This window comes from Talpa occidentalis, unplaced genomic scaffold (assembly GCF_014898055.3).
Source record: "Talpa occidentalis isolate TD23 unplaced genomic scaffold, MPIMG_talOcc4v2.1 talOcc4.4, whole genome shotgun sequence".
Classification (NCBI taxonomy): Eukaryota; Metazoa; Chordata; class Mammalia; order Eulipotyphla; family Talpidae; genus Talpa; species Talpa occidentalis.
Genome location: NW_023604295.1, coordinates 19,794,763 through 19,808,482, shown reverse-complemented (window position 1 = coordinate 19,808,482; position 13,720 = coordinate 19,794,763). Strand labels below are relative to the sequence as shown.

General features: G+C 40.2%; 1 protein-coding gene across 5 annotated transcripts in view; it reads left to right on the top strand.

The window, feature by feature from the left end:
• Window positions 1-13,720, top strand: part of TNIK (TRAF2 and NCK interacting kinase) — a 400,363-nt gene that overhangs the window by 332,855 nt on the left and 53,788 nt on the right. For all 5 annotated transcript variants that reach the window (XM_054700355.1, XM_054700354.1, XM_054700353.1 and 2 more), the window contains 3 exons: window positions 1,146-1,310; window positions 4,148-4,387; window positions 6,678-6,784. In XM_054700355.1, coding sequence (XP_054556330.1) covers window positions 1,146-1,310; window positions 4,148-4,387; window positions 6,678-6,784 — 512 coding nt within the window. The remainder of the gene's footprint in view (window positions 1-1,145; window positions 1,311-4,147; window positions 4,388-6,677; window positions 6,785-13,720) is intronic.

Below are 13,720 nucleotides of genomic sequence, written 5' to 3'. Positions count from 1 at the left end.
GATGGTGAGTCAGCAGAAGAGAGTTGCGACCCACACTGCAATGTCATCTGGGTGGGTGCCTGACCCTGGTGGGTTTGAAAAGTGCAGCTGTCAAATTGGCCTTAAAGTAGTAAAGGACCAGACGAGATAGATGGATCTGGACAAAGAGTCCTAGACTTCTTGAAGTTGTTGGGGATCTTACATGATGCCTTTCAGTATATGTCTTGTTGATCTAAATTGCCCCTTCAGTTATCTCTTATAATAACCTATCTGCTGCAAAGGTGCTCCCGGGTTGACTTTGGCCCTTAAGAAGGGATACCCCCGACTTTGTGAGGTCCCTGTGAAACACTTATAATCAGAGGAAGTGGACTCAGAGGAACGCCAGAAGAATGACAAGGGAATGAGATGGCCAGCGAAAGAGAGGGGAGGGGAAGGGCAGAGGAGGAGAAGCTGGAATCCAGTGTGGAAAAGCCGAGAAGGGGAGAGGGAGGCAGGAGAGTCCAAGCTGGAAATGGAAAGAATGGGGAGGGGCGATGTATTTTTGGGAGCAGGGAGAGACAATTGAAAAGAAAGGACCCACAGAGGGAAAAAGAAAATGATACAGGAAGTCTGTTTAAGACAGGCCATGCTCATTAAAGAGCTGCCTGCAACACCCACTTGCCTATCAGTGGGCCCGGGGAAGAAATGGAGGGTTAGCATATTCAGCTTCATCTCATGTCAGCCCTCCCCATGTTTGCTCCCATCCCATGAGTCAACTCAAAACAATTTTCTACTTCCCCAGGCAGTCTTGGTGCCTCCCAGAGCTCCCTCTGCCTGCACACTGACCCCATCTCTTTGTGTCCCATCAGCAAGATAATACACTGCTGGGTGCCAGATTAACTCTTAGCCTTAGGCAAGTTCCAAATTCCCAGCTAATTGAAATAGCACTGCCAGGTAATGGAAGGGCGATGGTGTAGTGTTCTGTGATACCTTGCTAGTGTTTACTCTGACCGAACATTTTTTTTTTCAAAAATTCTTGATGCAAAGCAGAGAAGGGGAGTTTTAAGCCTTGAAAATGAATTTACCAGAGGACATAAAAATGGCTGTGCAGGTGACTACAGAAAATCTTTACTAGGAACTAAAGCAGCTTCTGTCCATTGAGGCTCTGTTTGTCTGCTTCCTTCCAGGTAGAAGAACGATCGAGGCTCAACCGGCAGAGTTCACCTGCCATGCCCCACAAGGTTGCCAACAGAATCTCTGACCCCAACCTGCCTCCAAGGTCGGAGTCCTTCAGTATCAGTGGGGTTCAGCCTGCTCGGACACCCCCCATGCTCAGACCTGTCGATCCCCAGGTATATTCTCCCTTTATCCCATTGCATTTCAACATGGTCTACAGATAAATCTACTAAAAGCCCAAGGGAATTGTAACATGGATTCAAGCATAGAATCAGTCAAATTAGGGCCCTTAATAAGGATCTATCACAATACAGAAAGTCCTGCTGTGTTTGAAGGGTAGACGAAGGGGTGGAAAAGAAAAGCCTTAACTTAGAGCAACCCAGAGTCACTTCTTTTTTTTTTTTTAAAGGTTTATTTTTATGCAAGAGCTGGGGTACAGGCCAGAGGTGCGGGAGGGTGAGAGGATTCACCAGAAACAGAGGGGGGAACAGAACAGGTGGACTGACTGAAATACACTGCTAAGGGGAGCAGCAGGCGAGACAGGAGAGGTCTGCTGCGCCATGTGGGTTGATCCCTGGCCGGCCAGGAATCAAACCCGCGCTGCAGAGGCTGCGGACAGCTTCACAGTGCTGTGCTCAACCTGCTGTGTCACCGGGGAGGCCCCCAGAGTCACTTCTTAGTAAATGAGCCTCTGTGGAGACCCACAGGTGTTTCCGAAAGTGGAAACAGCCTCTTAGTTATAACAACCAAAATAAAAATTCACGCAGACTTTTGTTACATAGAAACCATTATATTATCCTTCATTCCTTGGGATTTGGGTTTGATCCTGAAGCCATAAGAATTAAACAGACTTGGACTTAGTTAAGCAAAATTGTGTCTTCTAAGCCAGTGCTCCTCAAACTATGATCACTGGTCTAACAGCTTCAGCATCCCCAGGTACTTGATAGAAACGCAGATTCTCAGGCCTACTGAACTGAGTGGAGAGAGGGAAATTGACCATCGGTGACTTAACAAGCCCTATGGGTGATTCTGCTGTTACACTCAGTCTGACAGTCACCATTTTATGATACTTGGAAAAGAAAAAACAAATTAATTCATTTTTAGCTAAGGAGGAAATTTTAGAGGACCTTTAAGATGATATATGCTACAGACAAAATATGAAGTGAAATAACAGACAAAGTATGAAGTGAAGTGTGAAATTTAATGAATAATAATGATAATGAAACTGCTTTCACCTAAATGTGTCTTGAATTTAGTCCAGGCATCCACCTGTGTTCACACTCCCACAAATTATCTTGAGGTCACTTTTGATATATGTGATTCTGTTTGAACTGGAGTTTAAAAGAGTAGTGATAAAATCAAAGGTTTTGGTTTTTGGTTTGCCTTTAACATATGAGGACTAAGATTTCTTGTAGCAACCAACTTGGCATATCTTGCCCTTTGTTGTTATTTGTGTGTAATTCTTTCATGCCTGACCTCCCATAGAATACATCTTCATAGGAACTTAACACAAAGATGTCCTCTTTTAAAACCCCTTACATTGATCTTTTAGAGTATTTTTTTTTGTTCTGTGAAAAGGGAGAGTAGAGGGAGAACTTAGGAAATTTTGTGAAAATAACTAGAAAATGAAAATGTATATGCCTTGTAATAGCTAAATGGATTAAACGTTCTTCTAGTGCTTCAGCTTTTGTTTTCAAAAACTCTTTCAAAGTAGGTTTGTCTTTCATACTATGTTTCTGAAAATTAAACTTTGTTTTTAATATTATTATTTAGTTTATTCAGTTATAGTTCTGTTCTGGTTGAAGCATAACATTAGGCTTAACAAGACTTTGCAGATATTTTTAACTGGTGATAATTATATTTCAGATTTCAGACCAAAGAGGGTCTGACTGAAAAGACCAGGCAGGGCTACTCCAGGGTAAGGGCTCAGTGGCAGGCTGATGAAAGAAAGCTACAGAAATGCCCCCCAAAATCTGAACACTGACTTCAGACCAAAGAGGGTCTGGCAGGTCCCTTGTGCAAAACTGGTACAAAATTAACAATTTAATCCAGAAAGTACTCTAGATGTTCCCCAGCCAAGATTTATCGACCATATTCCAGACACAGCACTAAACCCAGAGCTGTGCTGACAGCAGTGGCAGACATGGCTTCTGTTTCCAGGGAGCTACCATTGTGATGGAGGAGGAGACAGGCGTTCTGGAGCTCTCACCGCAAAGTCTGAGCAGTGTTTTGGTACAGAGGGTACCTGTACCCTAGGTTTAAATGACTTTGCTAAAAATTGCATGTCTTCCCCCTATAAGCAGTACCACCACATGCCAAATCATGAGCCTTACAACTCAAAAAAAAAAACTTTCTGGAATTAAAAGACACTTAGGTACTAAGAGCCAGCTCATCAGCAAGCTGGCTAGCATAGCAGCTAGACCTATGCGCTGGGGGGAGGGGGTTGGTTTCCAGTCCAGATGCTAACAGGTACTAGCCTGGAAATCTCAGGTGTTACCTCACCTGACTATACCTTACATTCTCATGTCTGAAGTGAGGGAATTACTTGACCCACCTTATGGTGGACTTAGAAAATTCTTTAAGAGATATCTAGAACATTTTTTGTCTTACAGAGTAGTACTCTCCAAAGTCAAGGTGAGGGATTTTAAAAGAGGAAGTTTTGTAATATCAAAAGAGATGTGTTTCTGGATATATTGTATTACTGATCAATAAATGTTCACTAACACTTGTTAATAGCATCACACTTATTTCACTGGCTTCTTAGCAGTCACAGATAAATCACTTAACATATTGTTGGGAACCCTGGGTCACACCTGCACATGACGCTACATGGAAAATTTTGAAGAACTTTGAAAAGCATGTGTATAACTGTAGATTACACATGGATTCTATTTATCCAATTCATGCCCTACAACTATTTTCCCTTCCACTCAGTGGAACTTTAGTTTCCCTTCCACTAGCTGAACTGCATTTTCTTCTAATGCTTCTACCCTAATGTTGGTCTGATGCTTAGATCCCACATCTGGTAGCTGTGAAATCCCAGGGACCTGCCTTGACCGCCTCCCAGTCAGTGCATGAGCAGCCTAGCAAGGGCCTCTCTGGATTCCAGGAGGCTCTAAATGTGAGCTCTCACCGCGTGGAGATGCCACGCCAGAACTCGGATCCCACCTCCGAGAACCCTCCTCTCCCCACTCGCATTGAGAAGTTTGACCGAAGCTCTTGGTTACGACAGGAAGAAGACATTCCACCAAAGGTATTGTTCTTGGGGATTTTATCTCTGTGCCATTGTTGTCATTATAGATCATGGCCCCAGACCATGCCCTTCACAGAAGGACCAAAAGGATGTCTCTTTTAACGTTTGTTTTGACCCCTCCTGATTCCCAACCTAAAAGTTGGTTGTAGTTTATCATTTCTGACCTCAATTTCCCCAGAGAAATCTAGGCTCAGGGAGACTGAATGATTTGGAAGCATATGTCCTATATTTAGAATTAAACTCTCATCTCAAGCATTCACTATACATATTAAGAAATAGAATAATGGGTATTTACATTAGCAGCTGGATCCACATTTAGACAAATTACCAACTTTTAGATTAAAAAAAATAGATAATGTATTCCTATTTTTAACAACACAAAGTGAATCCAGATTTCAGGTGTTCAGAAGGTAATACTCCTCTTAGACTCTTCTAATTGGCCCAAATTAAGAAAAGTGGTAGGATAAAATGACCAACCCATCCCACTGGACAGAAGAATCCTGGATCAGGTGTCTTTGTTTTGGATTTGCCTATTCTAAGTTGTTACTCACTCCAAAAAGTGTCTTGGCAGTGGCCATGCCTTTCAAAACACTGGTGAAATTTTTGCATTAGATTCTTCCTGGCCCAGGATACCCACAGCATACATAGGGACTGTGACAAATGGGATATCCCACAATTTCTAGAGAGTAGTGCTGTTGTTGATTGCAGACAAAAATAATACTCAATGATTTTCAAATGTTTCTCTTCATCTTCCTCACAAAAGGATATTATAACAAGATTTGTATTATTTTGAAAATGAAAAGAGCTGATAATGACTTTTTGTTCATATCCTCCTTTTATTAAAGCAGGGATGCCTTCAGAAAATGTTATTTAGGGAGCAAAGTTCAAAATGGAAAATAGGATGGCAAAGAATAGACCCAGAGCCAGGGAAACAGAAAATGGAAGTTTTAGTGGTCCACTCTCTTGAAAACATGCAGGAATACATTTATAAAGCTGGGAGAAAATGAGATCAACACAAAGATTTTAGGTTTTAATAATTCATTAGACATTCATCTTGACAGCTATTTAAGTTTACAAAAAGGAAAAAGAAAACCGGTAACAGAAATATTTAATCTGAGCAGGTGTTGATACAATTATTTCATCATTCTGCTTTACCCACTCAGTTTTCTAGGTCTTTATCTTACATTGTATTATAATAATAATCAGTGCAGTTTATATTAATATTAAATATCACTTAATGTTTTAATAATATTAAAACAAAGCACATTTTAAAAATATCTAGCACAGAACACAAACCCATTTTAAAAGTGCTTCCACCCCCCACCCCCCGCCCCCAAATGAATAAAAATTGAAGCACCTTTGGCAAAGGTTTGACCCAATTAACTGTCATGGAATGTCTGATTTTCGTTTCTTAGTCACTTCCCTAAGATAAATTTTTCTGTCTGTTCTCCCCTCATTTTAGACTCCCTTAGTACACTTACAATACTGAATTTTATTGAAAAATGTTTTCTAAAATGAGGGATACTCAAATTATGCCTGAGGCCCTTGCCAGATAAACTAATGATACATTTCATTAGCTTGATGGTGATAAGACTCCTCACAGTCTTATTGACACTCACATAGAATTTTTGAAGACCTTCTAGTATTTTCAATGTTAACCTGTTTTGAATTGTACTTGCGAATTGACCTTCAAAGGACAGTGTTGGAGGTTTTATTTTTAATTAGCAATTGCAAGCTGATTAAGAAGTGGAAACCTGCAGATCTATTGCACTGGTGTCCCTGAGCTCACTGACATGTGGCTTTTGTCCCACATTCTAACCTGATCCCCTTGTTCCTCATCAGATTTCATAATGTCCTTATCTTGATATCAGTTATGATGTGAGTTAAAAATGGGATTTAGTTTATCTGTATAACTCTCATCTGATGCAATTGCCAATAACCAGATGAGTTAATGTTACTCTAAAGAAATTTCTGGTATTTACCACTCTTGCAGAAAAGGAGGTCAATTATTTTAGCCCAGTGATTCAAAATAATTAGCTAAGTCTGTTCTAAAATTTGCTTTTAAAATTGAGGACCATATTCCTTAATGGTTGTTAAATGTGCCTCATTGCCTTTTGTTTGATTTTGTTTAGGGAGTTAAATGTCTCTGAGAAATGAAAAATATTTCTCCCCTATCTGATACTTTGTGTAATTCCTGGCAAATCTTTGGAAAGGAGTAAACTGCTTTTCAGGCTGTGACCTACAGAAGCTATTTCATGAAAAATATTTCTGCATTCTGGTTTTCTTTCAGGTGCCTCAAAGAACAACTTCTATATCCCCAGCATTAGCCAGAAAGAATTCTCCTGGAAATGGCAGTGCCCTGGGGCCCAGACTAGGATCTCAACCCATCAGAGCAAGGTAAGGGAAGAGAGATAGCTGAGGTAAAGCAAAACCCTCACCTGCATTGTCATTGTTCATTTTCTAAAACAGGTCTTTGTTCTTTTTTCACTTCTGAGGGATGTTGACTTGCCACTGGGCCTTTGTGTTTGGTGAGTCAGAACACAATGACCGAGTGCTTGAAAATCAATCAGTTTTCCCTGAAAGTATTGAAATTTTGGTAGTAAAATTGGACATCCAGCTCTGGTTGGAGTCGAGCTGGCCCTCTGTACCTCTGGTTTCTGCAGCTGAGAGTTCAACCCAGCTTGGGATAAAACCACATACTACATAGCTAGACCTACAGTGGTTGTTTCTGTGCCAGATAGGTACAGGGATCCTTCTCATTATTATCCTCTAACTGTATTTACATAGCAAGTATTTACATCACATTTACATTATATTAGGACTTACAGATCATCAAAGAGATGATTTAAGGGATATAAAAGGATGTGTGGATTATATGCAAATTTTGTTCCTTTATGTAAGGGACTTCAGAATCCTTGCATTTTGCTCTCTTTGGGGTTCTGGCGCCAATCCCCCACTGACACCAAGAGCAGACTATACTCCAAGCCACTACTTTAGAGAACATGGCATAAAGTCAATAGAACAAATGGCCTGGGAACTGAGACATTAGAAATTGCCCCTGAAATGCAATAGTGACCAGCTTGGCTAACCTGGAGGGAATCAGCAGGACTCACTCTTACGAGGAAAACTCCTCTTTAACCTTACAAAGATTCCGAAATACATTTATGCTTCCACTGTTGCTTTGTACTCTTTTGGAATTTTCCATTGACAACGTAAAGTCCTACAGTAAGAAAGTTGGCTCCACTGAGTGGCTGGTGCACAGGTCTCAGAAGCTGGAAAGTAATCATTATTGTTACAGTATCCAAGCAGATTGTATGTGATAACAGATGGTCTTTGCTGCCATAGTTCATCAAGTTTTTCATAATGAATACACCCCTTCTTAAGGTTAACTAAAATGACAAATGGCCTCTGTTGACACTATAGAAAGGATGAGCTGGGGGAAGCTGCCTTCTTCTTTATTGTTCACAATAAGAGAAGGACTATGCCTTGGTAGTAAGCGAGAAGGAGACTAGAAATGAAGGTTATGATTATTTGTAGTTATCTTTAAAACATGGAATGCTTTTGATCATAAAGTTTTAATTTTCCTCTTCACACGAAAAGCCTTAGGAAGGGGTCAGTTCATAAATAAGATGAAACTATACTAAGAACATTAATCCCTTTAGGGCAAAGAAGCTAGGCCATTCTGTGTGGAATTAACAATTGCAAGAAGCTCTAAATGAGCCATTTTTCTCCAGTGACTTGTCAGATTCATGAACTGGTGTTGCTAAGCAGCACCAAGGAAGACTGGTGGATTCTGTGACCAGGGAGCCGAAGGAAAACTGTATCCTGGATTTGCCAGACCAAACAGTAGCAGCCCCTTCTTCAAGCTGCAATAAGCCTCCACTTATCAATGCTTCTTGCTTGCTCCTGTGATCCCTGCCCTTGAGGCTCTGTACATTGGATCAGTTGCCTAGAATTTTAGTTGTTATAGATCAAGCATCGTTTCAACTTTAAGTATTTTACCTCCTATTAGCCAAAAAGAAAGAAAGACTTATTATATAGTCAAATAAAAGGCAGCTCTTTTTTCCCTCTGAAGTGTTATTTTAATGACATTAGGGACTGAGATAGATGGCATTTGATGGTCAGTGGCTTGTAAAACATGAGCTTAAGAACCACTTAAATATTGTACTTTGTTCAAAGATTGCAGACTTTGTGAGACAGCTAGCACTTTTTTGCTTAGAGAGCAAGTAAACCACGAGGTAATCATTATTTACCTACAATAAAAGTCAGAGGCATTTTAGGGCGGGGAAGATGAAGAAAACCCATCTCTGCCATGTGCAGCAATCCTACCAACAGCCCAGTTTCTCCCTATCATGTGTTTCTTAAGTGACCATTTAAGGTGTGAATCAGACTGCAACTTCAGATTGGATCGCATTTTTAAAGTATTTTAAATACTTTATCGGCTGTGAGAAAGAGCTTTTGTTCACTTTTGCTGTATAATAAACCATCCCAAAACCTAGTGGCTTGAAATAACAATTTCTTATTTCTCACCATTCTGTGGGTCATGACAATGTTCTGCTGGTCTCACTTGAACTCACTCACGCAATTGCACTAGCTAAGGGGTCAGCTGCTCCCTCACAAGGCCTTTCATCCTGGGCTTCTTCAGTGCTAGGCAAACTTAGGACTGCATCCCAGAGAGGGCAAATCCAGTGCACAGCACTTTTCAAGCCCTTGCTTGGCTCATGTTTGCTGATGTCCCTTTGGCCACCACAAGTCACGTGGTCAAACCCTAAGTTGCCTGTAAAGGAAATAGACAAAGGCATGGATGCTGAGATTCAGTGGGGGAATTACTATAACACAGACACTCTCCTGTTCTCTGTCGGTCCTGGTGAAGTCCTCATTAACCTGTTTGTACCATGTGTCAGACAGATGCCCATCCATAAAGTCACAAAACAGGTTCTTTTTAGGTAATTTTTCTTTTACAATATTTCTGTGCTATACTTTTTATACTTGGTCATTATTGCTTTTATTCCTCCCACCTGTTCTTTAAAATGATTTTCAAGGGAGTGCAGAAAACTAGCAGTTACAATAGAACCTAAGAAAAAATACCCATATAAAAATGGGCAGGTTTAAAATGTTTTGGTATTTTTTTTATTTTGCTAAATTGAGCAAATATATATATTGAAGACCTGCTGTGTGCAGGACCTCACAATTCCAGCCAGGCTACCGGACTCTGGAGCTCACGGGTCAGAGGTCTTGCTCTTTGGGGTGACAGATATTAGAGGCAAAAGTCCCTTTATTGATTTGCTTTCTATTTTGCTTTGTGGTACTTTTGCAAATGAGCTTTCCTAAAGAAGGTGGAATCTCTCTCCTCTCATTCTGTGGTAAACGTAGGAACCAGAAATTTAAGACAACAGTGTCTCATGCGGAAGGAACTTGGATCCCCCAGTCGCTGCTTGGAGAAGAGTCTCCAAGAAAAGCAGTTTTACCTGTGTGCATCATGATGTGAGTGGGAAATAAACCATGTGCTAAGCCAGTGAAAAAAAAGAAAGAAGGCAGAGCCTAAGGCTTCAAAAGCTCAGTTTTTGCTTCTTGAATTCAAGTACTAGGTGCAGAATGTTGTAGGGTACACTGTCTATTAGATGTTGACTGCAGTATGTATGAAAATGTGGGGAAGTTTGGGACACAATTCATTTAAATCAATAAACTAGTTGGTGCTGTAAGTGGAAGATCATAAATTGAGTTAAAATGGGTGTCTGCTAATAATGTATCTGAAATACGAGGAGACAAAGCAAAGTCTTAGTGTTTTCAACAGCCATCCTTCTACCAGAGAAGACTCCCAGTAATGTCAGTCTCCTGCTGTCCACAAACACCACACCAAATCAAGACACTCTATATAAAGAGCATTTTTTAAACAGATAGAGCATTGAGCAAGTATAGCTTTGCTGGTTTCATTTGTTCAAGAAAGTGTTACTGAGCTGCTCCTGGGGACCCTGTCTTTTACCTTGTCTGAGGGATATTTATTTCTTTGTTAAGTATGCACTCTGGAACACTTATCTAAGTGAGGCACAGTTTGATGTGAGTAGCAATGTTAACTAATTTAACTGTAGAATAACTCCTTCAGTTAGTGACTATTCTCATCCTCTTTCATAGAGGAGTAAATGCTGGTAAATTGTCCAAGGATAAAATTAGTATGTGATAGACCCAACAGATGAAACCTTGCAGCCTCACACACTCCTTAAGCACCACGCTCTGCTCATCTGTTCAGCTAGATGCACCTGGCATTGCTGCTTCATTTTCCCCCGGATTAGGGGACTTTGGTTCATGACATCATCTTACCCCCCACTTAACTCATTGTGTAGCTTCATGAGTCTGTTAACAGCTCATCATCTTGTGCTATCCACTGCCTTTTTTTTTTAAATAATAAATTTTATTTTTATATTCCCCATACAATTGCAACCCCCTCATTCTGACCCCAATCCCTCCCCTCCCGCCACCCGCTTCCCTCCAAAAGTGTCTCTGGTTCATAGTTTTTTGTTGATTTTGATTTTCACTTTCTTATGGTTATTCATTTTCCTGGTCCCTTATTTAAGTTTTCTAGATTCCTGCTATGAGTGAGACCATCCGGTATTTTTCTTTTTCTTTCTGGCTTATTTCGCTGAGCATGATCCCTTCCAGCACCATCCATGTTGCTGCAAATTGCATGTGTTTATCTCTTTTGAATGCTGAGTAATATTCCATGGTATATCCACTGTCTTTTAAAAGTTGTTCCATGGGGTCTATTTATGTCATCATTTCCCTTCTCAAACTGGAACTAGTACCATCACATGCTTTTGATGGTTCTTTTTCTGGACAGCCAACGTCTTAAGTGCTAACACAGTCACAGCAGCCCCCATGCCCTGTCCCGTGCCCTTTCTTGTCACGTCTGTGCAATTAGGCATTGCTCATATCGCAGGATACGTGGGCAGTTCTCATCTGCTCTAAGGACTCCCAAGTGCCTTAGGTTGTCAAGGTAATCAGTTGAGTTTAAATAAAGATTTGTTCATTTTTTAAAATACTGTTTTAATAAATTCCAGACACTTTAATATTTAACTTTGATTCATGTGTTCCTTTAAAGCAAATTAAAATTTGATCAAACACGTACATTCAGAATATGAAAAGATTTAAATTAAGCCAGAAACACCCAGTCAAAACCTGATGATTAAATGCTTAATTTCAAAAAATAATTCTCTGTCCCATCCCAAACCTATCTTCTCACAGCTCTTTTGTTCTCGTTGGTTGTGTCATCAAAGAACAAAGTACAGTGAATTCTGGCAGTCAGCCAGTTAATTACAGACTTGGCTCAACTCTTTGGGCCAAGAATTCACTTTGTAATCCTAATTTTCTGTTTTGGCTTTTTTCATATGATTCAAATAAATGGAATAATTGCCACATTTTCACTTCACTGTGGGTTTTTAGATCAAACAGCATTGTCTACTAGATGGCCAATATCTAAACTAAAAGTTGGCGTTGAAAGAAATCTATATGAATGTTTTCAGGTATTTACACATTTGGATCTGGGTGAACACAGTTAATATGTGAACAAGAGTAATCTATTATTTCATGGAATTCTTCTGAAACAGATCTTCTCCCAGAGCATTTATTGCAGACCCTTTATTCCTAAGTCCAAGACCATATTATTACATAATAGGGAAGTGAAGAATGTAAACAGTATGTCATTTTTAAAAATACACAAATAGTAAATAAAATGAAAAAGTCATTTTGTAGTTTTCCCCATTTCTATGTGTGGTTACATAGAAACTAAACACTTCTTACCGTCTTCAGCAAAAAAATAGCAACCCATTAAGATCAGCACCCACACTGGTTTTCTTGAGTGAGGAAGACTTGTGCTAATGTGGCCCAGGTCACAGATTTAATGCCCATGGGATTCAATTAGCTTCGCATAGAAAAAGAGCTCTGAGCCCATCAGAGATACATGCTCATCCCTGTTCTGTTAATGCCCTGGCCTCTCTCATACCAGGACGGCCCTGACCCAGACCTTATGCAGTGTGGCAGCAGCCTCCTGCTCCAGCCTCAGCCTTTCCCTATCCTGAGCAACTGTTCAGAAGCCCGCCTTGGGAGGGCTGTATTTTCTATCAGATTTAAGGCCGTTGTTTCGTAGCCCACCCATTCTGTTCACGCACTGTCCCGGGACTTGCTTCCACTCACTGGGTACTCCATCAGAGTGGTGTCCTCGCTACACTAGCAGGCCTCAGGAAAATCACACTCTCTTGTGTCTTTGCTCAGGCCATTCCCCGTCTTCTAGATCACCCTTCCAAGGCTCCATCAAGGCCAGTCTCCTTCCTGACACCACCTGGGCTGCTCCAGGCTGCATTCATTGTTGCCAAAACGTCAGCAGTATTCACAGACTCTTTCACTTACACACAGAGTTTTGCCTTGTTAGCTGTTGTCTCCACTGCCTGTGTCTCATCTCTAGGATTCTGTTGTAGCCTGACCATCTCCTGGGAACCTCTGCTCTACTCCACCCCTCATCCTGCTCCAGTGAGTCTTACACAGTAGGTTGTTCATGGAAAATATTTGGTTTAGGAGTGCTACACTCCAGCAAATAGCTAGATCCCACCGCCACACCACAGCCACCAGGGAAGAAAAAGCCAGCTCACAGTCATCTTTCTCTCAACTGATATTTTTTAATACAACTGTTGTGCATTTCCCTTCCACAAAATGCAAACACTCCCAAGAAGACTTAGTATGTCCATCATGCTTAACCTGCAGTGCAGTTGGTAGCAAAACAATTTTAAGAAAAGTATTTTTGAAATGTATGGCTTATAATAAATAATTCCTGATCACTACTATTTAATAGAAGAAGACAATGAGGGGAAATTCATTATTTGGGAATTAAAGGAGTTGGGACTGTTGATCAAAATTCAAAATGTGAATTATTTCAGAAATATGATATGTTTATCATTTTAAGCATTCTGTAAATCAAGAGCATATCCAGTGTGAATCCAAGTTGATTTCAAACAATTAGATCCTAACATTTTTCACGAAAATGGTTATAGCATAAAGGAGTGCCATAAAGATATCAAGAATTTTTAAAGTGTACCTTCAGTTAACCCCCCAATCTCTCATGATGCTGATTTTACTGTTAGGGTGATTAGCAACCTATATACCGCAAAAACTTAAAGGGATAGATAGTATCATAAATTCTATATTTATATGATTGAAATTAATAAATTGTGATAACAAATTTATTTATATATATAAAATGTTTTCAGGGCCATCATCCATGTTTGCCCAAACATAATATTTAAGGATTTTTGTAACTAGACCAAATGTTTTTGGCAGATATGTTAC